This window comes from Prorops nasuta, unplaced genomic scaffold, assembly GCF_024137725.1.
Source record: "Prorops nasuta isolate Cenicafe-Biocafe unplaced genomic scaffold, Cenicafe_Pnas_1.2 PNAS00006, whole genome shotgun sequence".
NCBI classification, from domain to species: Eukaryota; Metazoa; Arthropoda; class Insecta; order Hymenoptera; family Bethylidae; genus Prorops; species Prorops nasuta.
Window position 1 is genome coordinate 4,278,278 of NW_027116803.1, and position 27,170 is coordinate 4,305,447.

Sequence of the window (27,170 nt, forward strand, 5' to 3'; positions counted from 1 at the left end):
TTACTGGTAGTGGAAATAAATGCAATTTTTAATTAAGATAAGATACAGAGTAGAAAAACATGAGATAATTTTAATTAAAGATTGATAACAATAGGAATAGTTAGAAAAGGGTAGAAAGGAAGAATAGCGGAGCAATAGGAATAGGGAGAGGACGCAGTGAAGCGGGTTATGGTGGGAGCTAATTGATGGTATGGTAAGGCGGGGTGGGGGCTGATATCGGGTTGAAGTTTCAACATGGGGGTGGCGTGATGTGCGGATGGAGGCGCCATCTATTCGCTCGGTAGTACCCGGCCACCCTCGAAATACCCCGTATAATCCGTGAACTTCCGGACATTGCGGCGTTTCGTCAGACCAATTGAACAGTGCTACGTGCCTTAAACAGTGAACAGTGCATGCTTCAAGAGAGAAACCTGAACAAAAGGTAAAAACCAACGAGCTAGGCTATCCTTATAAAACACTTTTTCACGAAGCCAGGGATACATTATTGTATTGGATCGATTCTCTTACTTGGGGACACGCTGCGCCTGTAGAAAGATACCGTGCTTGTCAGCCACCAAATTCTTCTTCACAATAACCTGCCAATTATCCCGAAACTGATCTCCCAGTCCAAACCTCTCAAATTTCCACTCGTTGTTCGACGTTCCCTTCCTGTTAAAACGAGATATTTCATCGAGCTGCTTTATTTTATTGAATAATTTTCTACGATTCCGTCGTGTTCTCTCTTTTCATACCTATATATAATACATACATAGTATATACGCATACAGTATTATATATACTATTATATATATATATATATGTATATGTATATAATATTAAGCAGCTTAGCGCACAACACGCGCTGTCTGAGTGCAGCCAGAACTTTAACCACGCGAATTTCGAGCTTCTTCCTGTACGAAATTATTGAAAGACGGAATTTCGTGAATATCGTCGCGAAGTGCGAGAATTCAGGCTGTGACGTACCATGGTATTAAAGAGAGCTGAGCTCAGGCTGATTTCCCGGATATTTAGGATGAAAAGTGTTCATATAACATACGTAGGCTCGCATGTAAATGCGAGTAGCGGCTGATCGATTTCCCATTCGGATTTCTCAGTCGCGAATGCTCTCTTTTTGTGTGAAAATAAAAGTGAGTGCGCATAATGTATCTCTGACGTCGATCTATCGACTTCACGCTTTTATCGTGCCACTTTTGCAATTTTCTCAAGTTTTTCACCTCCTTCTCTTGAAAGATTCTTCTTTCCAAGGGTATGTACATATAACAGGTAGACAAACTCTTATTCCCTTATCTCCGACAGCCTTTCTTACTATACACCAACGGTCTCATTTGAAATTCTTGACATTCTGATAAGAGTGCAACGGTAGTGGCCTTTGCTAATTTTTTATCGTGACAATGATTGAATTTGCAATGAGACAAGTATCCGAAAGTCATTTGTCCAGCTTGGACGGTAAAAGGAGAATTAATAATTGCTCGTAAGGAAGATTTAAACGTTTTCATTTGTGTCGTGGCACGTAGATGCAAATTATCTCCTTCAATAACACGAGTTCTTTCTGCTCGTCTGTTATCTGTGAACAGACGGTAAGTAAAGATACGTATCAGTCATACAACTCTTACCAATACATCTTTAGCGTGAATCATTTTATCTCCTAAACTAAAATACACATACAAGACTTAATCCTCGTAGAATAGCAGGAATCCAGCTGGAAGCTCGACCGGATCTGTTTATTATTCACCTGGAAAAAGGCTCTGTATCTAGGCCATTGAATAAAACACTTGTCAAACGTTTCATTTTTCATTTCAATACCCACATCCTGTTACTACAAAACTCTGCTAAAAATGTCACCAAATCCTACATCTCAATGGTGCAAATTCGATAATGCTTTTATCGACATTTATTTTAACCAAGATGCTACAATGCTTGCAATGCTACACAATGATGTGTTGTGTGGACACGCGATAGAAACGGGCAAAGAGAGAGAGAGAGAGAGAGAGAGAGAGAGAGAGAGAGAGAAAGAGACATACTTTGGCAAAAGATCTTCTCTACGTATGAAATGTAATTTCGTCGCGATACCTGTTTTTGTCATTCATATTTGTGTCACATGCAGCTTTGAAGGTACGCGGTGTGTGATCGAAGCACAAAGCAGTAAAAATATCATGAAAATTTAGCACCCATTCGGCCTCGACCTTATTTTCTAACCTATATTCCGCTCAAAAACTTCTTTACCAACAAAATCCTAAACATTTCCCCTGGTATCCTGAAACATATTCTCAATAATAGAGTAGTACTGGTGCAATATCTTCGGGGAAATTTTTATCCCGGAGAAAGAGATTCTAGTTTTTTCTTTTAGTAAATACAACACGCGTTATATGGCTCTCGGCTAAATATTGACAAACATTGAAAAGTTTGTATAGATTGATAAAGTACTTTTATCGGTCGAGTCTAAATAAGAATATTAGCCGAGGTTGAAGAGAGGTTATAGTCGTTTTAGTTTATTCCGCGTGAAAGTTAATTTTAATACGACTGTGTGTGGGACCATTGGGGAATTTTTGTGAAATTCCTTTGTAATTAGAAACCTCCCGGGGACAATGAGGGAGGCCCTCTATTCCAAACCTCTCTTCTGCTTTAATGAAAATAATATTTCTCGCGTGTGTCAGATGATCACTGTGGGATTAAATGATTTTTGTTTTAATTCTGAACGCTTAAGGTGTTTTTTTCTATTCCCTCGAACGCGAGGAAAATATCGGCGTACACGAAAAGAGTTGGCCAGCAGTGGACTATTTTAGTTGACTGCCACAAATCAGAGCTATGAATCACTTTTATCGGTGTTCGATACATCTCCAGGTTTTTCATCGTAATACCACTACAGTACGGGACCGAAGTATATCTTAAACCCAGTCCGCGCAATTTCCCCGTGAAATATCAGCTTCTAAACGAAAGCATATCGATAACGAGGCATACACAAACAAAAATTTAATTAACCTGACCTCTCATCGGGAACGACGAAGCACTATAAATGATTTTTAAATGCACACGCCAAGTTTGTCAAATTAACTTTGAGAATCGGTTCTGTTTTCTCGGAAGATTTTATGCTCCTCGGTGTCATTTAATTAGAAGTCTCAATCACCAAGTGCAAAGAGAGAATTAACGAAGTTTCAGAAAATTGCATTCTCCGTGAAAAAATATTTACTCGGGTACATTAATGCAAGTTGGAAATTCAGTCTTTCCAGTTTAAACGATCTTTGCCCTTCCACCGCGTAATACTCCAAGCAGCTCGAGTATAGAAACGTTTTGCTCGTCGCGGGGAATCCCTTTTTTGTTCTGAGTTTTTCCATGCGTTCTCGCAAAGTTTCAGCGAGGTATAAAAAGGGGAGGAGAAAGAGAGAGAGAGAGAGAGAGAGAGAGGTGGTTGAGTAGGTTGGGTCGGAGAGGGGGAGTGTGGGGGAGGAGGAAGGGGGCTAGAAAGGATGGAAAGCGTTTTCGCGCTCGGTGCTGTGAAATGTTTGGTGTATTGTGCTATCGGTGGCGTGGATTGGTCGTTGGAGAAGTTGGACACGCGTCGAGTTTTTTCCTGTTGGAAGAAGCCGATCGTGTGACGAATGACGGACAATGCGCTGGTGAGCTATGCAGCGTCGAGGCAGATTCAAAATGTGCCGATTGTATCTGTTGGTGCCAGTGACCCCCTATTGATTCCACGCTCAGCGAAGCACAGGCCAGACCCTCGCCCTCGCCCACCCCTTCTCAACCCCTCTTCATCCACCCTTCAACCTCCTCGTCCTCCTCCTCCTATTCCTCTTCTACTACCAACTACCCTTCCCCTCCTCCTCATACACCTTCTTTCACCCTCGCTCAGGTTCTCGTGGTGAACTATACGAACACCACACTGGCCTACGCTTTTCTACCTCGCCACTCTAACGCGCTTTTCATCCATTTTACCATTTTCACCCCCTTCTTATTACTTCACCAATTCCCCTTTAATAACTCTATAAACCTCTTTTCAATTCTTTCTTCCTCTCTCTCTCTCTCTCTCTCTCTCTCTCTCCCCCCCCCCCCACCCACCCCTATTTTCTCTAGTTTTTTTAGTCCCTGGTTCACTAGGAACAATCGATTGTACTTTCAAGAATCGGGAGATTTGGGTGAATTTTCTGAAAAGGTACACACACAGTGGGGCGTGGATCCGAAATTTGGTCGAAATTACGAGAACCTGCTGCAACATTTAACTTTCCATTCTCATTGGACGGCTGAGTTCATCAGGGTGGTAAGAACACACAGGAAAGGTTAGGATTCTTCACTCGTCAGAGTCGGTTGCTCGTGCTCAACATACTCGCGTCAGCTTAAAGAAAATCATTCGACTTTTCTCCTTTCCCCTTTGTCTTTTTCCTCTTTCGAGATAGACGCCGGAATATAACGTAGTACCCGGAACCTACGTACGAATACTACGCTTCGTTTTTAAAAGCTCGACTAGAGAAAATCGTCGGATTTCCCATTCCCGCGCTATTTCTGTGCTCGGTTGGTAATTTACACTGCTCGAACGATAAATATGCTTGCCAATGGGCAATAAATATAAATCGGAAATTCCTAACGAAGCTGTTAGTACGAATAGTACGGAATAGCTCTCGGAGTACATCAACCCGCTTAAGCACTGCAAGCATTTCCCTTCCTTTTATTTCTTCATTCTCCGCAAATCGATTTCACACGTACCCTGCAAGATTTTAGCAAATTGACTCTTCGATCGTTTCCATGAGAAATAACGAACGCGTTTCATCTCCAGTTTCTCTCTCTCTCTCTCTCTCTCTCTCTCTCAAGTATCTCAACCTCCTCGTCAGACAAAAAGATCGCATATTCTTTTATTAAAACACACTGCTGGGGAAAATACTGTTCTTTGTGTGTTTCCCAGATTCGTTAATCTTGCTTACAGCAGTGTAATAATCGTTGTAAGACCTTGCGTTACGTTGTAGCTATAAACGCATTTGCGAAGTACACACCAGCGGTGTGTGCACAATGGCAAGTATTACCTCTCTGCTACACTGTAAATTCAAACAACAATATCCTTCGCTCAGAGTGTACTTATACGGAATTTAATTCACATTCTGGTAGATGTCTCTGCCAAATGCTCAGAACAGAAGGCTCGAGTCGTGTTTTGCGATATGAAATTTTTTCATTAAAAACTTAGAGGATTCTTCGAGCGTCGTTATAACAACACAACTGAACATTCCCAGTGTTGCCGTTCGCTAGAAAAACAATATTTGTTTTGGCCGGCCGTATTTGCTTTTACAGGAGCGTTGAATGCGATTGAATTTCACCTTGTCGAAATGCTCGCTCGGCTTTCCAAATATATTATGCTTGGGATTAATTTCATTGGTAGATTTTTCGTTAACTCGCGGAATATAAGCGACGGGACGGGAGAGAACAGTTAGATTGAAATTGGTGATCCATTAGGAATTCACCGCATACTTGTATAATACACCACTGGTAATCGACTATTCCAAGTCGAACTTGAGCCCGAGTTTGACTAAATTCGTAAGCTGGATCCCTCCGTAATTATTTACCGATGAGATTTCGGCTTAGAGACTGATCTATTTACGCTGTAAATTTATGCAGTGTTCATGCTGTAAAGAAAATATACCATATAGCGCATGCCTCGGAAATCGAAATTCGTAAAAGCAACGATTCTCCTTGATACAAGGCACAAGCACGTTATTTCTTTCTCTCTCTCTCTTTACGTGCCTTTCATGGTTTGTATTATTATAATTATATATTTCATATCGCACAAAGCTTGCCCTCTAATTATTGTAAAAATGCTTTGACGAAAAGCAGTGCTTTTCGCGTTAATTAAAAGGAATTGCGAAATACATCAAATGCGTTCGCGTTAATTTATTAAACGCGAGCTTTGCTATTTTTGCATATAGACGCGGATGATAAAATAAGAAGCAAGAGAGAGAGAGAGAGAGAGAGAGAGAGAGAGAGAGTGGATCTTCCGCCGGCAGAATTACAAAATATATTTATGGTGAAAGGAGGGAAAATCAATATTCCAAATATCGTCTTCTGCTTAGCATACGACGCTACTACTATATAAATTTATTGCAAGAAGCTTTCGCTGCTACATATATGACTATGGCAAACACAGAAAAGCCTGTGACGTCACGCCACGATAAGCTATATAGCACAGCATCCTGCGTTCATTTTTCCGGTATACGCTTTATTGGCACGAGCAATCCGATGCACAAAAATAACTTCGCTTTGTCAAGTGTCTAGTAAATATGCCAGTAAACTTTTTTCTATCCTCGTCTGATCGAATTTTCATCGACCAAAAGGATTTACTTGAAAAACTTTCAAATCGCTCCACACTCCTATCAATAATATCTTCCCTTAACTTTTCCACGAGCTTGCAGAAATTTCACCATCGTTACCAAACTCGCTTGGCCAAACCTGTCCATCCACTCGACAGATCGCGTATCAAGATATACCGTCCAAATCTAGTAATTTAATCAGTGAAATTAAAGTGACCACCATTGAAACAAATTTTTTCAATCTCTGCGAACGAGCTTGACTAGCAAAATAAATGTGCGAGTTGCTCTGAAATTGCACTTAACTAAATTATATCCCGTGTGCGCTCTTACACTATTATTATTATTACTGTTATTATTATTACTGTTATTATTATTACTGTTATTATTATTATAGTTGTCGTTGTTACAACGGATCCGAATTATCGATAAAATCACACAGGAATAACAACAGCAAGAGGGAGGAGCTGACGTGCAGCTTGATGAAAATTTCGAATAATTACGTGTATCTTCACACAGCTTAAGCTCCAACTATATACGTTACACTTTATTGATTTTCTATTTTCTCGCTTGGTTTACCAACTAAATCCATCCAGCCGTCAAGATCTTACCCGAACAATTTTCAGCAATTAATGCCCGGGCAACATTTAAGAAACAGAAATACCGATTTTGCTATTCCTGAACTCAGTTAGGACCAGGTCAAATTAATTCGTTCGCTTCACAGCTCAACTTCATCTCTTTGGTAAATCATTTTTTTCTCCAGAATTGCCAGTCTTTCGTTAAATACTGCAGAGTCTGCTGTAAGTAGCAGAGAAGGATTTTATTTGCATCGTGCAGAAATATATCCTTGGAGGGTGAAAAGAACCAAGTGTAAATCAATCGTGAGCAAACAGTGTGCCAGTTATATCCTTTGTTTCTCGAAAACAATGAGCTTTCTTAGATTTATTTAGCTAATTAGACCTCGCAAGGCAAATAAAGCCAGACTCATTATTGTCAATGAAGAATTCAGCTCTGACAAAGCTATTATTTTGCAAATTTTAAGTATACTCCTTTCGGTCATCTAGCAATATTTATTGGAAAGTTTCAAAAATTCCAATATAACTCATTCTTCTCTCCTCTTTCTCCAATTTAAGTTATCCAGTAACATTTTGGATTGTTGCGATATTTTGTCTATTGTAGCGCGCGAAAGTGTTGTTTTCTGTGTAGGATTCTTCAGAGGTGCTGAGAGAGCTCGAGTTGAAGGTGGTGGACTGAAGCGGGGAGGAGAGGGGGTAGGTCAGTGGTTTGCAAGGGTTGAAACAGTCAGGCAGTAATACGTTTCATACTCGAGAATTCTACTGCCTAAAATTCTTCTCACAACTCCGTGCGAAGTGGAATTTGACTGGTAAAACTTTACACGAAAATTCTAACTCCCCTGCGAAAATTTAAAAATTTCCTCTTTAATGAAATTCATACTAATGAGGTAATTTTTTTAAGTGGGCAGGTGCAGGGTTTTTTGCGGTTAGGCCGACACTGTACACTCCAGAGACGGGAGCTCGGACGGGAGCTAATTCAATGTCTTGTGCAGCCTAAGAACGAACCCCTCCCCCCTATGCGTCATCAATGACTCATACCGCTCACCCTCGAGTACCCCCTCCTCTTCTATACGGATAAACTTCAGTAATAACATTTTATCTTAGCCACCTCGCTAAGGATTCTTTCCCGGTGGATAATTTAAATTCCGGGATACTCTCCTGGCTACACGCAAGAACAAGATTTACATAAAAAATTTCTTAGAACCTGCCACTCAAATATGAAATTTTATAGCCGTGTCGCATTAAAAAGGCCGGTTTGCAAACGGCAATTAATTTTGTTTAAGTTACAGTTTTTTTACTTTACCATCAGGCTTGATCGTAATTTGATTTTATGCAATTTATTGCTTTAACGTGTGCATCCGCCGTAGATACGAGTAGTTAATAAATTTATATTTTACCTCCAAGCTATTTCTACAGCAAAATGTTTTAGTGTTACCTATCAATTTTGATTTCAAACCTTTATTTGAACGCGGACACGGAGAAAAGCAAAATGCATTTTCATATCTCTGCAGAATACCGATTTATGTGGGGCTGCAATGTTAAAAATTCGGCGGCGTATTATTATACGTTAAAAATTTGTACATACACGTCGAAATGCGGTGGATTTTTAGTGAAATAACGACGTTAAAGAGGAATTTACAGAGTGAATTGCACGAAGTTTATGGGTTTCTCATAATTATTACGTAGAGAGCAATGATATGTGTGTTTAAAGGTTATTTTTTCCAATATCATAATGGAGTTGTTTGAATTTGTGATTTTAGAATGACAATCGTTCTTAAAGATATGAATCCTTCGTGGCGATGACAAGCCTGATCTTGGAAAACGCAGACTTGACCCGACTTTTTCCAAAATGCCGGCCTAGGGGCGGACCACCCCCGCCCCCGGGGGGCAACACGCAATCCAACCAGCCGCATGACAGTCCTTGTCATTCGGAGACCACCACGATTACCACCATCACCAACACCGTCACCGTCGCCTCTGCGAACATCGCAGCCAACAGCACTGCAATATCTGACGACATGATTGAGCTTGAACGCGACACTTCCGACAGGCAAGTTAATTCTTATTAAATCCTAGCCCCTCCCAAGCTCATTTTGGCCAGACGATAACAATCGGGGGGCTCCCAAGTATTGTATACATCTTCAGTCGCCGACCCTTCTGGTGCCATCATCTAGCCTCCGTCCAGCCACCGTTCTCGAAAATGTCACTTTATCGTTAGACTCAACAATGGACGATCGTGAAGCTTCGCGCAAGAGAGCGCCACTTCGAGAGTAAAATGGCGGGAATCGTCATGAGGGAACGTGTATGAAAGTGAAATAATACCAGAAGGGTCGGCGAATTAAAATATATAAGCTAAGACAATGCCCTCTGTCTAGTGGTTTTTAAGAATACCGAGTTACGTTCGTAGGTATAGGAAGCGAGCGAATGGCAGAAAAAAATCAGGTTCGCTGTCCCGTAGGACGGCGAGCGTGGTGTCGGGTTTCACAGCCGAGGGCCAGCTGCCCATTGCCACGAAGCCGCTTTCCTCGAGCTCGTCGTCGGCCTCTGGACGCAGCGATGACGCTCCCCAATATGGCAGTCTGGCTGGCAGCGATCATCAGGTTCAATCCCAGCAGGATGACAGTGGCACCGAAGGTAGCCCTGTCTACATACTCACCTCCGCCAAAGGCGATCGTAGCTACAAGCTGCGGGACTCTAGGTAAAAAATCAATAGAAACATACATTAATATTTATCCTTGAATTCATGTATAGAGCAAAGACCCCTTCATCCTGCGGTCTACTGCAGCTAAAACAGTAATTACACATTCATGGTTGTACATGTAGTAGTAACACATGGTGAAACATCTGTAGCAATTGGATCACTCGGGGATTAAGAGATTACGGGGGAAAGTGTTATAACAGCGTGATAGTAATAATTTTATTGATAGCGCATTGAATTTGTGCTGCAGATAATAATACTCGCTGAAACATTTCTATCTTACATTTAAAAATAGGTATATCTTTCTTATCTATTATATTTGAATAACATATATAAATATTTACATAAGTAAATTGAGAGACACGGCTGCATCTTTCAAGTTGAATAAAATTAAGTATCCTGAAAAACGAATATATCGTGATTATTGTCTATTTTAGATATCCACTACAATTTAGACCTGCGCGTTTGCCGATTATATTGGAGTCCTGATAAACGCTTAGGGCCCTTTGTAATACTATGTATGGTATAGCAGCAATAATTTCAAGCTCGACATGAACGATATCCATACGGAAATGTCATTCAAATGTCATGTTTTCCCCCTCTACAAAGCGCGTGTTTCTGTGTGCTTTCCGTTTCATGACAACTTGGCCTATTTTATAAATATTCTTCAAAATTCATTCAATCATTTAACGCAATATCAATGAAGTTGTCTCTGAGCTAAATCCTTTATAAAATGCGTCTGACGTCATGTTATTATCATTTCAATGACGCGTATCATTATAATGCCATTTGTTTGAAATTGTATGCCGTACCAGCCTATCAGGACAAATGGAGCGTGTTAGTCGATAGAACTTATAATTCTATGTTCGAAAATACTGTAAAGCGGAACGTTTATTTTATTTGAAAGATCGTTGATTCTTTAGGTAAACATACAAACTTTCGTACAATGTGGTTTATTTTGAAAACGATAAAAGCGCGGCCAAGTGGATAACTCGTGAAACAATTGTTAGAGTACGAAGTTTGACATGAATCTGGTAGACCTCTTCACTGCAGGCATTGAAGATTCAATATTTATTATTATTTACAACTTAAAATTTTAACGAAGAGCGAAATACGTTAAGATAAATGTGATGTTCTTCAAACGAAGAAAACTGTTAGGCGGAATGACAGTTTGGAGAGGCACATATTTCTCTTTTGGGGTTAGACAGGGTTAGATTACTATGTCTCTTTCTATAATCGGTATTTGTTTATAGAACTTGCGTCATTTATCTGACATATTGTATAACAATGCCCACATTTCGTGATAATTACAAAAAGCAACAGTCTGGCACAATTTGATTTGCTGTGTCAGCAATAAAATCAAAATACCAACGCTACTAATATTCTGCTGATTCTTAATAAACTTAACACATGGTATATTACAGCATTGAAATTTACAACATTACATAAACATTTAATAAGTAGTTTTTACTACCTTTCTAAAATAGTGCTAAGATTGTATTTATTTTTATACAACCTCGGATTCTCTTTTTCTTATAGAATTATAGAAATTGCTGGCGGTAGAGAGGTTTTTTCCCAGAGTAGAGGCAAAGTAGCAGCAAGGAAATCACGTTTTGTCACTGCAGCTAATTCTGTAAACAACGATGATGGCCAGACAGATAATAAATTATCGGTGAAGAAAAATAATAAGTCTCCAAATTCACAAACTATCTGGGAACTAAGGAGCCGGTAATTTAATTTTGAGTATATGTACTATTGTGTCAGTTGAATTTAGAGAAAAATTAATATGTTTGTCATTTTTAGATGCAGTGAAACTAGAAAACAACGTACAAATAGAGAGGTGACAGAGACTGTATTCTCTTCTGAAGTGCATTCGGTGCGGCGCAATCCATCAAAGTCTATTCTTGATTATGATTCCCCAAAGAGCCACCGTAATAGCCGCATTATGAACTATGACACAATTTTAAATAGCAATAATGTAGAGTACAGTGTACCAAAAAGTATTACTGATTTAGATTATGGGTTACCAAAGAACTGTGTAGATTATCAATCGAATCACACAACACCTGCAAGAAGTATGGCTATCGTCAGTGATGGGGAAGTAGTTGTGTTTGATGACATTGATGACCATTGGCAAGGATTAAGGATAGATTTGAATAATACAAATCAGCATATTAAAACTAATTTAGAACTAGAAACAGAAGAATCTCAAAGGAGCCGTATTCCTACAGAGCCTTTAAGCTCTAGTGTTGGAAGTACACCTAGTCCTACAACAGCATATCACAGGAATACTTCTGAATTTTTTAAGGTAAGTAAAGAATTTCGAAATAATATAAAATTAATTTAAACCTATATTAATTACGCGTTCATGATAAAGGTTGTTACACCGGCGAGCGACTGTGAACCAGATTCACCTTCACCCGAACGTAATCATAAAGTAACAAGAATAATTGGAGAATTACCAATAGCGCAGTATTCCGAAAGTCCTAGGAGATATGGTGTTCGTGAAAACACTCAGCTCCCAAGTTTATTATCTTCACCCTCTATGTATATGACACCAAGGCCTGGTTTTCCACAAAGAGTATTACCAACGACGCCTAATCATAAAGAGGTTAAACATTATTGCTATTTTTAATAATCGATTTCTTTCAATTAATTATTCTAATTTGTAGAAAGAAGAAGCGTCTGCTGAAATTATCGTTGAAAAACCTGTGATAGAACCAGCTATTAATCACTCTGATGATCAATCGATTAATGTTTCACCGCCATCTCCGAAAAAGGAGGAGGAGGAAGATCCTCTGAAGTCATCGGTCATTCCAACCGACAATATCAGTAGTCTTGTTTCGCCAGGAGGCAGTACGTTTGACTATTTGTACGAATTTTCCGAAACTCGAAAAGTGCTAGAAGAATTTTTTAAATGCCCAGCGCCAACGAAAGAGCAAGAAAATAGTACAGAAACTTTTCCGTTTCAAGTAAGCCATTAAAGCAATCAAGAAGATATCATCATCACATTAAGACATTAATGACATTTAAATATTACTTCCTAATCTTAGGATTTAGATTATGAACTACGAAGACAGGGAGGAAGTGCTTATGTTGGTCAAAGGTTGGCCACTGGGCCGCCTGTAACAGAGGAAGTACATGAATCGCCTAGAAAGCAAAGATCGGAGTTTGCGCGAAGTGTAAGTAGCTTCGAAATTTGTTTGTAACAATCGAATTAGACTGCACAAGTATAATAGTATAATTCACTGCAGACTGGAGAACACGAGAATAACTTCCTTGACCTTTCTGTGGGTACTGGAAGTAGCGAAGATCTGGGGGAAACAGAAGTGGGGTTACAAGTTGGCCATTCGCGCAACTTCACGCTAAGTCCAGAAACAACTGACTGCGACAGTAATTGTGGGGATTTGGACAGTGAAGTCTCCCTAATGATGATGGATAACGAGCTCATGCCAGCTAGTGGATTGCTGGGATCGGTTGGCGATCTAGGAAATAATTCCGACTCCTTAAGAATATACACAAGCATGCCAGTTTTGGAAGACGGATTATCCAGCGGTCACGCCAGTGATACCGACAACAATAATCCTACAGTAATGCTAATGAAGCGACAGATAAATGAGATTGAAAAGGAGATTATTCAAAGAACCAGAAACGACTTGTTAGGCACCGAAAATGATAGTGGGAAAGAAATGACTGTGAATGTGGCAAAGGATATTTTACACTCCTTAAAAACAACCTCGCCAGATTTATTTATAACGAAGAAGGATAATTCGTACGAAACGACCGAATTACAGCTGGATGGCTTGGATCCCTTGGGAACCCCACCTCCACCCGCACCTCAGGGTAGACAAAGCGTGAGCCTAGAAATGGGAGGGGAGGTAGAGGCAGCGATCAAGGATATCCGAATGGCATTGCAGAGAACTAAAACGTTGCCTGTTAAATCACCATCCGAGGATCCACCAGAACCAAGCGTCAGCCCTATTTGGATTCCAAGGTATATTATTATTTAAGTTTTTCTATTGGGTATTCCAAATAATGCTATTTCTATTAATCTGTTTGACAAAGAGTACAGTATGAAATGTGTAAAATGCATTATTTGGAATATCTTAAGAGGAATTTTGTGAGCAATCAAATTGTAAGTACTTCTAACTAAAATGTAGTGTTTTGGATGCCAGACGAAGAATCTGCATAGAAAGCAATAGTGAAGATTCAGAAGTAAGGCGAGGAGGTGACGAAACGTATGTGGAAGTGGAGGATGGACCCGACGAAGAAGAGGCTGATACAGATTTAGAAACGGATCGTCTACTTGGTCAGCAACGAACCGACGATCAAGGATTTTACGATGATAAGGTAACAAGTTCTTTTTATCGTTAAATAATTCATTAATAGTTTCATTATAGCACATTTAGCCCTAAATACTGTTCCACCATTTCACTAGATTGTAATTTAAAACACAACTCGATCTTTTGGGCTGAAATACTTTAATGCTAGAAGCTAATAAATCAGTCATACTTGGCATAAGAAGCAATCTGCACAGTTAGGTAGTAGATCGAGAAGATTAAGTTAAAAGAAATTGTAAAAATGCACGTATGTTAGGGGAGATTTGTTTCCTCTTCGTTTAAGCGGTGGTATTGGTGTCGTACTAATACTATCTTGATATTACGCAGGGGTGGCGGAAACCTAAGACTAGGACAATGTTACCACCAATGAGTACAAAAGTCGTAACTCCTAAGCAAACTCCCAAAACCTTAAGTGTCGCTCCAATAGAATCGTTAGCACCTTCTTCCGAGCCCTTACCATCGACATCTACCTCTGTCTCTCCACCTCCGGTAGTATCCGTTATTCAGTCACCTCCTGCCGAATGCGAGGTCACAGTCCCCGCGCAAACTACGACAAGCCCTCAGAAGACCCCAGTTAAAAATTCTCCCACGTCCCCTCAGAGTCTCAAGGAATCCAACAGCAAGGTGAAAAAGGTGCCCTTTCAAATTCTGTCACTGAACCTACTCTATTATATTAGCGTAGATATGCAGTGGCCAACAGTGAAAACTCGATATTCGTACATCTATTAGTACCGACAATCACTAGCTCACATATCGAACAAATAAATGTACGAGCAGGTTTTCATTGTTTAGCATTGTACTTTAGCCAATCATTTAGCACTTGTTTGTTCTGCACGTAATATTACCTATTTTATTTCAACTCTTAGACAACAAGAGATCATTAAATATACATTTATTTATCTGTTTCCTTTGCAGAATCTTGCGCTTCTTCCCTCATTACTTTACCTAATACTTCATTTTTTTTGCCTAAGACTCCCTCCTACTCATGCAGTCATTTATTCAATATTTAGATCAATATATCTATTTATTATCAATATTGTTACATTTATAAGGTAGCGCTTATAAATCTTGGGTATCATTTTTAATTTTTTCAACGAAATGTGTGATGGTAAAGCGGGATGACCGATCGACAGGTATACCGCGTGGGCATATTTCACAATTTTATTGTATTTATTTCATTATTTATTTATTCGTAGAAAAAGCATGTTTAGCAAATTCTTTGCTTAATTTGCCGTGCAAAAATTATTAAACTTTTATATCAATAATTATATTTGATGAACGATTCGTTAAAATTGACTATCTGTATTCTTACAGGACAAGGAGGGGAAGAAGAAAAGTAGAAACAAAGAAGGTATTATGAAAATATTCTAATAGCAACCTGAAAGAAAATTAATAGACAATCTCAACTCTGGCATGCGACACTAAATATGATTTAAAAATTGATCGTCTTCAGTAGAAATATTAACCAATTTCGTTTAATTCAATACTAATTAATTAATAATTTATATTTATTTTAACGCTACTTCCTTGGATATGACCTGTAAATTCTTCTCCTGTCTTCGTGACGTTTGCATGGTAGGTACTTCTTCCTAAAACTATCATTAGAGGAATAAAGATTTTTCCTTTTTCTCCGTTAACATAAATATAACACACGTGTATACCTACACCTGCCAGTCATATCTGTCTGCATGCTGATCTCAAGCTTGTTTCGAATCTCAAACAAACTTAAGATGTGGTATTTACCATTTTCTTGATAAGATGTATCAGTGTTTTCAGTGATAAGCACCACTTTCAATCGCCCGTAAAATTCTTTACAAATATTGTAACACACTGTATTACTAGGAGTATTGCAAGCAGCATTTAGTTCTCATTTGATCCCTACTACTACTTTACATGTTAATTTGCGCTAAAGTGCTAATTCAAACGACAAGATGAGTTCCATTTGTGATACAAATATTTCAAAGTAACATAAATTATTACCAGTTTGCATGGAAACGTTTGTTTTTATCCAAAGTATATCGAGTTATTATGGGGGAATTTAGATTTGATAGAATTTGGGAGGGACATACAAAGAATGTATCGAAATGTGTGCCCAAGTCTTCAGTTAGAATTTTGCACTGTTCAGCCGAGTATCTAGCTGCATTCGGTGTTAAAGATAAAGATGTGGTGACTAAGAAATGGTGTGTTTCTGTGGCGTTTACAGCTGTGCTGGATGATCCTTCAGTCTTGATAGAAGGGGTCTTGTTTCGTGCAAGGTATCTCGGATCCACTCAGTTAGTTTGCGAAGGTCAACCAACCAAATCCACCAGAATGTGCCAGGCTGAGGAAGCTGTTTCTAGGATAAAGGTATAAAGCTTCGACAAGTCTCATTAAATCATTAACGAAATGGTATATTAATGTTTATCCTTATATCCACTAACGTTCTCATAATCATAATATAAATTAAAGATAAAGCCTTGCGAAATAATTTAACGAGAGTAACAAAACAATGAGAGTATCTATTCGTAGGTAGATATGCTCGGTAATCCTCAAAGAAATTCTAAATTCACTCAACGATTAATTGACTGCTATTAAAAATTAATCTTTCGTTAAGAATTGGGTTTTAATTGAGTTTTGAGATTATTTTCTTTTTTGTTTACTTTAGCTATGTAACTAGTAAAAAATTATAAAGTATCGTAAAGTGAAGAAGGCGTATAGTAGCATGCTTTAAATAATGCTTTATATTACAGTGGGTGTACAAGTAAGTTCTGATCCCTTGATACAACAAATATTATTTATTTAAAAAAGGAACCATACGTCGGTTAGGTCTAAAAATAAGTGCTATCTTACTTCCAATAAACTTCAATCATTTTTGTAGCAACCAGCGAATTCCTTCTCGAAAAAATTGTGGCAGTTTCGAACTAATAAATGTAGCATTGAAATTTTCCGCCTCTTCGATATTTTGAAAGTGCATACCAACCAGACTGTGTTGAAATGATTGGAAAATATGGAAATGTGAAGGGGACATATTTGGAAAATAAACTGTACGAGGGATATCCTCCCAGTCTAAAGTGTGAATTAATCGTTTTGTTAATACTGCTACATTGGGCTTTGCGTTGTCGTGCAATAGTATCACTTTACGTTCTCTTACGAGAAGAAGGTCGTTTTTCTCATGTCTTGTAACATAATTTTGACTCTAGCCAGAGTTAACTAATATGTAATTACTGACATTCCATATCCTACAAATTTACGAATGAAAAATCTCGATTTAAAAAGAAACTACTGTTGATTAACATCGGTAGATCAGAATAGATTTGTACACCTAATATTTTTATTTGCTACTTTATTTTTCGTCGACAAAATTGTAATATTTTAAGCTGCAATAATGTACATTGATGTTAGTGTTTTTAACACTTTGAGGATCTTCACAGACAATAATTTTTCGATGTATTCAAAATAATGCACTGTTTTAGTTTTTTAACAATTTTACATTCCATTAAAAAATAGAAGCATCAAAAATTTGTAATAGATCGATTAGGAGGTTGCACGTGATTTAAAGTAAAATAAGTAAGAAAAGGAATGAAAATTTGTTAAAAACGTTTGAATGTATTGCAGTAAAAATATTTTCCTACGCTAGTTACACATTTTCTCATTTTAGGGTTAATTGACTTATGCCATTTGCGAATTGACAGAAAATTACTGAAAAAGGGTGCTATAAATCATACGCAGCCTTCTAACAAACGTTTAAAGCCCTCAAATGGTTAAAGTACGCAAATCTAAAATAATTAGTTAAACCTGAGAGTTTTTAGCAGGAAAGAAAAAAATCTTGCAAACACACGCCGGGTCACTGCTAAGATTTCATTAATAGCAATCATCTTGTATCTACTTTTCTCTTTCTCACAGTCACTACAGTTAATTTATAATAACTATATACATATAACAGAAACCTACGAAAAAGCTATCGAGTCTTTCCTTATACTCTTGGGTTTTCACTTGGACAATTATGATAGCCAATATTTGGAAAATTAAAATTTCATTATCTAAAATTATTATTTGTTTGTACAGGCGTTACATTCGTGCTTATATGAAATATTCTGTAGTTTTCTGGATCTTGAGGTAAACACAAGTGGCGGAAGTCTAATAGAATTTGTTTAAAACGAAGAGAGATTTATACGATTCCAAATATTGATTATCACGTATTTACTCTACATGAATAATCAAATAATTGTGAAACGGCCGTCGTGCTAAGAGGCCTGAATGTTTCAGTGTAGCGCCCCCTTCCTCACATCACCAACACCACCACCTGACCACCGAACACTATCATCTTCTCAGTGTAATTTTGTGTCTCTGTGTTTCCGTTAGATTCTCTGCAAATATTTTTCTACTTGCCTGCTACTCCGTCTGCCCCAGCCTGTCAGTATAGATAAGATGCTTCACGCACACCAACAATTTACTTTCACCAAATCCTTTTTTATGTCAAGCTGAAACTTTGAAAACATAAAAGAAATGAATTTTGGAACAAGTGGCGTGGATAATCAGCATGAGATTTGCCGGAAAATTTAATATATTCTCTCCAATGTGTAGTAAGCAGAGAATGTTTATTTAATCAAATTGTATCAGTTAAACTAGAGTAATATTGCTGCATTATAGCTGAAGCGACATGCATCCTTTAATGTGTGGTACATATATACAATTGTATACCTTATGTCATCTGACTAATTGTCAAGTCAGCAGCCATGGATAGATGAGATTTTTACTCGTTACGGTCTCATCTATCAATGGTTTACGGTTTCACAGTAATCCAGATGACGAATGTATTATTAATGACCCATTCCCTACCTATAGCCTTGCTTGCCATCTATCCCCTAATTTTTCAACTATCAAAGTATATCACAGGTAGAAACGAATTTGAATATTTAATTTTCTGTTGAAATAATTTATTTTGTAATATTTTACTTATTACATAACTGTAACATAGATGTTCTTTGGGATTACACGAATTTTATTGCTTATTAAACATGTAGCATAATTTTTTGAAATCTTGGGTTGCTAATCAAACAATGTCAGTTGGTAAAAAAGCTCCGCTTGTATCAATAGCTATATTGTTTATCGCTAAGAGTCGAGTGATAAGATTAACGATTTACCATTTGTTGGCTAATTCAGTAAACTAGAATATAGTGAGACCTTTTGGCTATGATCCATTTAACGACAATTATCAAGTTTGCAGTAAGACCCCTTTTCGCTGTTTTTAGGCCCAGTAAATGTATGTAATTTGTTAGCAACTCAGATATTTTGCGAGCTTTGGCTCTTGATCCTTGTTTGCTGGTGGTGCGAGTGCGGCAATGTGATTAGCAGAGCATTTGTTTGTTTGTTTGGCGTGACAAAAGGAGGTGCCGGCTCCAATGCAAGCTACGCTGTTAAACTATGGTGGGCAGCACGGTTATGGCCGCTGCAGCGTTGCATCGCAAGGGAGCTTGGAAGAAGATGAGTGCGACTCGAGCGAGGAGCTTATGGGCAATGCTTCTGGTGGGGGCCAGTCCGATGCAATCGGGCAATCGCAGCCTAAACTGGCCCCGATCAGTGGCTCGATGGGCCCCACAACCGTTTTCAGACTTCAGTTCCTGGGGTCGGTGGAGGTGGAAGAGGAAGGGGGACGAAAACGGCGAAAACGCCTTAAGAAGAATATGGTCGAAGAAGCTGTGACTAAGATAAAGGTCCGCCTTTTCCTATCCCACATCACCTCCTTTCAACCTCCACTCTAGTTTCAAACATTTTCTTTCTCTTTCTCAATGTCTCTCTTCTCTTTTTCTTCTTTCATTATACCTTCATATTACATTCACGTGTGTGTGTGTGTGTGTGTGTGGGTGGGTGTGATGTGTGTAACGAAAAAAAAGTCAAACTACTTACACACGTCTCTATTTGATCCTAAAAGGTAAACTTACTAAACTCTCAGGTTTATATGGATCCTCGTCGATGCTTGGCAAATTCATGATTAATCAGCTTAAATTTCAATGCTTGGCTACATTTTATTGTGTAACTCATGAGACCTACTGCACGTCAATGTCATTCATGTACTAATTATTAATCCATGTTTTCCTCATTTCATAAACATGCTGCTTTCTCATAATAGGCATTGGTATGTATGAAAGAACATCCCGTTCTGTGATGTCCTTCAGGAGCGAATGACTAAAAAATTTTCTATTATTTTAGGCACCGGATGGTGAGACTCAGCCGAGCACAGAGGTAGACCTTTTCATTTCAACAGAGAAAATTATGGTGTTGAATACGGACCTGAAAGAAATCATGATGGACCATGCCTTAAGGACGATATCCTACATAGCTGACATCGGAGACTTGGTGGTGTTAATGGCACGAAGACGATTCGTACCCCACGAGATGGAGGAAGCGCCAAAGATTAATAGGACACCGAAAATGATATGCCATGTTTTTGAGAGTGAAGAGGCTCAGTTCATTGCACAAAGTATCGGACAGGCGTTCCAAGTAGCTTACATGGAATTCCTTAAAGCAAATGGCATAGAGGATCACAGTTTCGTCAAAGAGATGGACTATCAGGAAGTTTTAAATTCGCAGGAGATCTTCGGGGATGAGCTTCAAATGTTTGCAAAGAAGGAGATGCAGAAAGAGGTCGGATTTTATATTTATAAGTAATTCGATGGATGAAGTTTTGCATGAATATTATTAAATGACCTCATACTGTTCTTTTATAGGTGGTGGTACCTAAGGCGAAGGGTGAAATTCTGGGCGTAGTGATTGTGGAATCTGGCTGGGGTTCGATGCTGCCAACAGTAGTCATAGCCAATTTAGCTCCGGCCGGTGCTGCTGCCAGATGCGGACAACTGAACATCGGCGACCAAATCATAGCGATCAATGGTGTTTCGTTAGTGGGCTTGCCTTTATCCACGTGTCAGACTTATATAAAAAATTCGAAGAATCAAACGGTAGTTAAACTAACTGTAGTCCCGTGCGCGCCGGTAGTTGAAGTGAAAATAAAGAGGCCGGATACAAAATATCAATTAGGATTTAGTGTACAAAATGGAGTTATATGTAGTCTGCTGCGAGGGGGTATCGCCGAAAGAGGGGGAGTCAGAGTGGGTCACAGGATAATTGAAATTAATAATCAGAGCGTTGTTGCCGTTCCGCATGAAAAGATAGTTAATCTTCTGGCCACGTCCGTTGGTGAGGTAAGCACTTCAAGCTTAGTATTCGTGAGATTGTACTTTTTCTTTTTGATTTGCTTCATATTTTTGAATCATGTTGGATTTCGTTCACTTTTCAACGATTGATTTTTCAGATCTTAATGAAAACCATGCCCACGTCGATGTTTAGGCTGCTGACTGGCCAGGAGTCTCCAGTGTACATATAAACGTTCAATTGCCTGGCTGTTGCGTAGTGAACAGACAATACATCCGCCATCCACTACCATTAATATCCAAACTAATTTATGCACAGGTTATTCCATGCAAAAACTCGCTTTGTTTCAATTCTCATGAGACGATTCATATATTTACCAGCTCTTGCTTAGTAAACTAAGACTACCGAGGTACGTTCTTGGAGTTTTACTATTTATCCAAGCATAATTTATATGATTATCAGCAATTATATAAATATTATAAGAAATAATGAGATTCTCTATAGTAAATAATTTTTTCGACGAGAGATACTGTTTGATCTTGAAGTTAATCTTTAGTTCATCGTGCTCGATATGACAAAAATACACACAATTACAGTTCTAAGAAGTATTATAAATAATGATACGCTATATACACGATTAAAGCTTATGTACATGCCATTGACTCGATTGAACTAGTTTTCATTTGCCTAACTCAATGTCTACTAAAGGGAATCACATTAAGCGCGCCGAGAAAGATGCTAGGTGATAAAACCGATTGCAGTGCACATGATTATGAATAGCACAAAACTCTTTATCGACATATTAATATAGAGCAGGGCTGGAACTGTGTATTATATGATTAGTGATGTAGTCACATTTACAAACAAAGGTTTCCTTACTTTTTGGAAATTCGATTATTCAGTTCGACTTCTTATCCTAATGCAATTCTCAAAGCCCAACTTCATAATATGCGTAATTTGTGATAAACGTCATAGTAATTATATAGAAGAGAGGCCCTAAATATTTAAGTGTTAAAAATTAAATATATATATATAGAGATATATATGTATAAATATAACTAAAAGAAATTCTTCATTTATATGTCCGAAGCCCTTTATTCTGTAAAAGTAAATAATGGTGAAGCATTAACACACTGTAGCACCAAAGCAGAGAAATGAGTTTGCCTATGCTGCTATAGGTCTCAGCTCTTTAATGAAGTTCTGCGCCATAATTGTAGATTGGAGCTGTTAGAGAAGAGTGGTGTATCCTATTTAATAAAAAAAAAACGGGTTAAGGCGTTATAAATAATGGCTGTGTATTCAAGAGATTAGCTTGTAGATACAGGACTATGTTTGGAATCTATATTTGACTGAAATGTCATTTAATCCATTTGAGTTGTACAGTCGAAAATGGCTTAAGCATAAATTCTGAAACAATTTATACTCAAGAGAAAGCTTTTAAATGCGGTTGATTCGAGAATACTCGCATTTTGTAATTATTCATGTATAATATTCATGTACCGTTTATACATCAAATGTCTTCAGTTGACCAAAAGTTTAACACGACTTATATGTAATTTCGACTCAGTATATTTTTTTCTGTTCTATCAAATTGATTATAAGATATGCTAAAAATTGGTCTAATAACTGTAATTTTTGTCATGTTATTAAGTTCAATAAGATTTAGATATTTAAAATCATATCCTTTTATCGGATTGATTGCATAGAAAGTACTTGGCAAATTGACAGTTTTAGACGATAAATTCACTCAACCAGAGTTTAGCTTCTTAACATTTTCTGCGGTCTTATCCTTCGCCTTGGCTGTTGATCGGTGTGTTTCAATTAACGTGGCTTCAGTGACTTCTCATGAAAATATAGACATACAAATTTTTATTTCAAAATGATTGAGTCTACGAGTTGTGTGGTAAAAAATTATTACCCATGCAATATATCCGCATAGTTTTACTTTTTTCCCCGTGGTAGTTCATTGATGGTATTAACTATAAATGGAAATGAGATTATGCGGTCTAAATTGGTTGTGGCTTCACTTGATAAAAGAGATTGCTCCATGTGTCGACGAAACTTCCATATGAGATACCATTATCAATCTCGTGGGGAAACAATTTCACAATGTCAGCTGCCCTATTTGAATCGCTGGAAATTGAATTAACAATGTGATCAACGATTATTGAAAAACTCTTCTCCCGGGTTAATATTATTATCTACGTTGCGTTCGTGCTGTACAGGTTATACTCCAGTTGACCAAATATAGATTCAATTTAGATGAAAATTATTAAACAATCCAGTACGCCGTAGTTTCTTCTCATAAAACTATGCAAGTTTTTTTAAATTCTAATAAGTCTTTCAAAGTGTAACGTACTAGATAACAGGTGCTTGTAATACGTTTTACGAAGCTAAATTTAGCATTAATACTATAGTAAATTGTTGAATATATAAAAGAAAATAATAACGAAAGTTAATGAATTATATGTATTATTCAACATGTTTAGCGATAATTTCCGAGAATGACCGCCAATTTATTTTCATCCAATTTTTACCAACAATTCTTTTCATATACGAAATATTAATCTTCAATGGTATTTAAAAAAATTTTAAGAGTTATATAAAAATAAGTTCAATGTGTGAGTCCGGCTAGTTACAACGCTAAACACTGAAGCCACAGAATTGGAAATTTTGCAGAAATTTGGTCAACTGTATCAAATATACATACACCATCTATTTAATAATAAATCGTCCACAAGTCGCTTGACTTTATATATATGGTAAAGTCCTTCTAAAAAAATACAGACTGATCGAATCTATCCTATGGTAAAATAGGATAAATTATACATTCCCCGTATGTAAATTAAACGAGGCTAAGTATACCAATAAAGTGGTGGTGATCCTCTTCTATATAAATACTGTGAGCTGAAATAATCTAAGTTGTATCTATTTTTGCTGAAAATTCTCACGTTTAAGCTATTCTGCTTCATCATGAAATATGCGAGAGACGAGATTTTAGGAATTCCGAAGTTTGATAAAATTTCGATGCCAAAGTACATTAACAGATATTTACTAACTTTTTGGCCATATTCATTTCCATATTAATTATATTTTATAATAGATAGAGAGCTTCTGCTTTAAGAGCTGAAAAAAATATAGTTATTATTGTCTGTATGTTTGCGTACGATGTATATTTTATAAGTTCACGCCATTTTAAAGTGTCATCATCCAAAAAAGATTAAACTTTAAGTTAATTTATTTTCCGTATTTCACAGATTTTAAATATATTTAATTACTAGTATTATTTAGTTGTACAAAGATATTATATCTATAAGGACATAAAATACTTTTTGTTCGTGATTTTAGTTCTGTGCTACAGGTAAATCGATTAATGTATATCATTTAAATATAACTATATTTTAGAGCATGTTTCGGATAATCTATAGCATATAAAAGGTATGAGAAAGCATATTACATATTGCATATCATATAAAAGAATCTAATATATCATAGAAAAAATACACATTTATTATTTATTAAAAACTTGTACCTAAAAGATACCTAAAAACTTATGGATTGAAATTGATACGAATTTTGAAATAATGGATTTTGGCATAGAAATTTTCATCCATATATTTAACAAGCAAAAAAGTGGTACGAATATAATATATGGGATCAAACAAGATGTTATAATATGGGGTGGCTAAAACTTACCTAGTCATTATGCTAAGAATAAAATAAGTATAATAATAATAAAAAAGTTAACATTCAGCCATTAAAAGCCACCCTGAACTGAATGTGTTAAGGCACGTTTTAAAAACATCTGCAACTAACGTCTTTATTAGCCTGGCATTGTCTGGTCATCTCTTATAACAGCAATTGAGAATAACGCTGACTACAATAAAGTGAAAGTATGTCTCGAAAATGGACTAGGCATTTCCTTTTATAAAGTTTAGTTAATTATAATTCATAGCTTTAGTAGATGAAACAATTTATTTTATATGAAGCTCCCGAGTATATTAGAGTTGCGGCATAGTTATTGGCGTATGAGAGCTGAGGATGAAAGTGATGATCATGCAAAGTCAGTATAAAAAGTTGGGTAAATATTAGATTGAAATTGCAGTGACAGTTAATAAGATAATCTAATTACCACCACATGCATTACTGATAAGAATAACTATATATTATACATAATAGAGCTTGCGCTGTAGCTTCACCAGTCATGAAACTTGCTACAAAATATCGTGACTGTCTTTATCAATGTTTGTGAGTGTATTATAAGTTAAAATTATAAGTGAGCTATTAAATGTGTATATGGTAATACTATATTAGTTCATATTTAAAATAACAATAAAATGTAATTTTGAATTCAAATTTGAGATTCGTCACTGTATTTCTGTGTGACCTACAGTGAAAATATTTTGCATGTTAGACGGCTTCAGTGGATTTATAAACATGACTTTAAATATTTCAAAAGAATTATTATACAATTTATACAAAAACTTCATGGGTTTCCACGGGGAAAAAATTATTTTCCTAAAATTATTGCTTGAAAAAATGTAACATATTACATTTCCTGTACACTCTTGTTTCAAAATTATTTTAAAAAACGCTGAAGATGTTCGTCATAATTACTAACTATAAAAACATTGTTATGAATTTCTTACTTGTATGAAGTCTATATTGAATATTTGCAATTTGCTTAAAAGAACGTTGACTATAGTTATTGAAATAATAATATTGATCCCTTAATAATTAGTAATAAAATTTCTAATATAAATACCATCTCTTCAGTTATTCATTATATAGTATCCAGCATTAACTTTAGTATTATTAGCAATAAAAGCCTTTTTAAAAAAACTCATTCATGCTAAGTATAAAATTCGAAAAATTATGATACGTTTAAAGAGATTATTTTAGTACATTTTAATAGTCAAATATATCATTAGTCTATCACAAAGATAATGTCGTCTTGCTCCCAGACATATATTTTTGAAATTAAACCTGCAGTAATTCAATTTATGAAAGATATAAGATTAAATTTACATGATCTATTTTATTCGTGTATGTCATACAAGAAATATTATATGAATATATGCATTTATTATCTATTTCTTTATGCCTCCTAAATATATTAGATCCACACACAAATAAATTTTACGTTGCTAATTATTTTTTTAAGTTTGAGTCAGAATGGAGCACCTGAGATTTTACTCTTTTATCTTATCCCGTTTTCGATAAAAAAGATTAGGGCAATATGTTATTGAATATGGTGCTGTTTGACAAATTAACATCCTACTTTTGTGCCTATTCAAATGAGAATTTATAGTGTCATAAACTTATGGAAATGATAAAAAACCTTTACAATTCGTTGGTTGAAAATGCTACCTTCATACTGAAAGGCACAAGCTCGCTGTGATAAATGCGAGCAAACAATTTTGTATGCAATATCAACATGTAAATTTAATTTCATTTTATCAATAGTATTGTTTCAAGCATCGGACTTGAAAAAGAAGTATTATTGCAAGTCGTTAGTGATTTTTTTTTTTTTACTTGGCTTTTTATTTTGTTTAACATTATACCTTATTCTCATTTATAACATTTTTCAATTTATTATAAATCATAATTATTATGAAACAAGTCGTTGATGCCGAAATATGCCTGAGGATAATCTGAGAAAATTCTGTATTTTTTTCAAAAGAAAAACATTAAAATCAGCTTTAAAGTAAAAACTAATTTTAATTAATTTTGCATTATCTTTGATTAATTAAAAAATTTTATAGAAATTTTAATAAACAATAATAATTATATATTTATTTTTCTTCTCATATTAGTTATAAATATTTTTTGTCAGGTCAGAAAATAATGAAACCATTTGTTCCTAAATATTCCATATGTATATATAATAAAAAACTTTAATTAACACAACAATGGAAGCTTTGTTTCCCTTTTGTGTTAAAGTAAGAATAATAAATTTGTAATATTAAAGCAATATAGTATTTCTGTCTGTTAACATTTTAAGTTAAAAAATACCTTTTACTAATGTTTTGAAGTAATTACTATACACTTCATACATCTTAATTGAATGTACAGAGAAGTTCGACAGTTAATATAAATAAATACTTCATTAGTTGCAAGATAAACAAATGCTGTTTTAACC

At 36.4% G+C, this 27,170-nt stretch overlaps 3 protein-coding genes across 14 annotated transcripts; 1 reads left to right on the plus strand and 2 right to left on the minus strand.

The window, feature by feature from the left end:
- On the minus strand, positions 1-850 carry LOC136774461 (uncharacterized). Of its 2 annotated transcripts, XM_066728770.1 has the most exons (3): positions 732-850; positions 508-648; positions 1-373 (listed from the first exon to the last, which is right to left on the minus strand). In XM_066728770.1, exons 1-3 carry the CDS (start codon positions 761-763, stop codon positions 1-3), a joined length of 546 nt encoding a protein of 181 aa, XP_066584867.1. In that variant the 5' UTR covers positions 764-850. The 2 variants fall into 2 exon arrangements, 1 of the variants encoding a protein (XP_066584867.1); XR_010822811.1 differs by lacking the exon at positions 732-850 and having other exon boundaries at positions 272-410; positions 508-678.
- LOC136774459 (serine-rich adhesin for platelets-like) lies at positions 281-26,393 on the plus strand. Of its 11 annotated transcripts, none has more exons than XM_066728757.1 (17): positions 285-421; positions 8,620-8,909; positions 9,267-9,557; positions 11,097-11,285; positions 11,361-11,865; positions 11,935-12,168; positions 12,230-12,529; positions 12,611-12,739; positions 12,797-13,551; positions 13,718-13,907; positions 14,225-14,530; positions 15,212-15,248; positions 16,101-16,243; positions 19,264-19,590; positions 20,087-20,521; positions 20,605-21,078; positions 21,189-26,393. In XM_066728757.1, exons 2-17 carry the CDS (start codon positions 8,659-8,661, stop codon positions 21,258-21,260), a joined length of 4,638 nt encoding a protein of 1,545 aa, XP_066584854.1. In that variant the 5' UTR covers positions 285-421; positions 8,620-8,658; the 3' UTR covers positions 21,261-26,393. The 11 variants fall into 11 exon arrangements, with proteins under 11 accessions (XP_066584865.1, XP_066584854.1, XP_066584859.1 ...); XM_066728762.1 differs by having other exon boundaries at positions 13,733-13,907; XM_066728763.1 differs by having other exon boundaries at positions 286-421; positions 16,122-16,243.
- LOC136774625 (uncharacterized) lies at positions 971-1,795 on the minus strand. The gene is made up of 4 exons (XM_066729032.1): positions 1,666-1,795; positions 1,318-1,564; positions 1,154-1,236; positions 971-1,065 (listed from the first exon to the last, which is right to left on the minus strand). The coding sequence occupies exons 1-4, from the start codon at positions 1,793-1,795 to the stop codon at positions 971-973; spliced, it is 555 nt and encodes a 184-aa protein (XP_066585129.1).
- Positions 26,394-27,170: the final 777 nt, after the last annotated feature.

Excerpts from the sequence above, each read along its gene's own strand:
- LOC136774461 (XM_066728770.1), bottom strand. The coding sequence starts at position 763 with ATGCGTATATACTATGTATGTATTATATATAG. Across the intron at positions 649-731 it reads TATGTATGTATTATATATAG|GAAGGGAACGTCGAACAACG; the intron begins GTATGAAAAGAG and ends TCGTTTTAACAG. Across the intron at positions 374-507 it reads CAGGCGCAGCGTGTCCCCAA|GCACGTAGCACTGTTCAATT; the intron begins GTAAGAGAATCG and ends TCACTGTTTAAG.
- LOC136774625 (XM_066729032.1), bottom strand. The coding sequence starts at position 1,795 with ATGAAAAATGAAACGTTTGACAAGTGTTTTATTCAATGGCCTAGATAC. Across the intron at positions 1,237-1,317 it reads CAAGAATTTCAAATGAGACC|AAGAATCTTTCAAGAGAAGG; the intron begins GTTGGTGTATAG and ends ACCCTTGGAAAG. Across the intron at positions 1,066-1,153 it reads CGTGAAGTCGATAGATCGAC|CCGCTACTCGCATTTACATG; the intron begins GTCAGAGATACA and ends GAAATCGATCAG.
- LOC136774459 (XM_066728757.1), top strand. The coding sequence starts at position 8,659 with ATGACAAGCCTGATCTTGGAAAACGCAGACTTGACCCGACTTTTTCCA. Across the intron at positions 13,552-13,717 it reads AGCCCTATTTGGATTCCAAG|TGTTTTGGATGCCAGACGAA; the intron begins GTATATTATTAT and ends ACTAAAATGTAG. Across the intron at positions 15,249-16,100 it reads GAAAAGTAGAAACAAAGAAG|CTGTGCTGGATGATCCTTCA; the intron begins GTATTATGAAAA and ends TGGCGTTTACAG.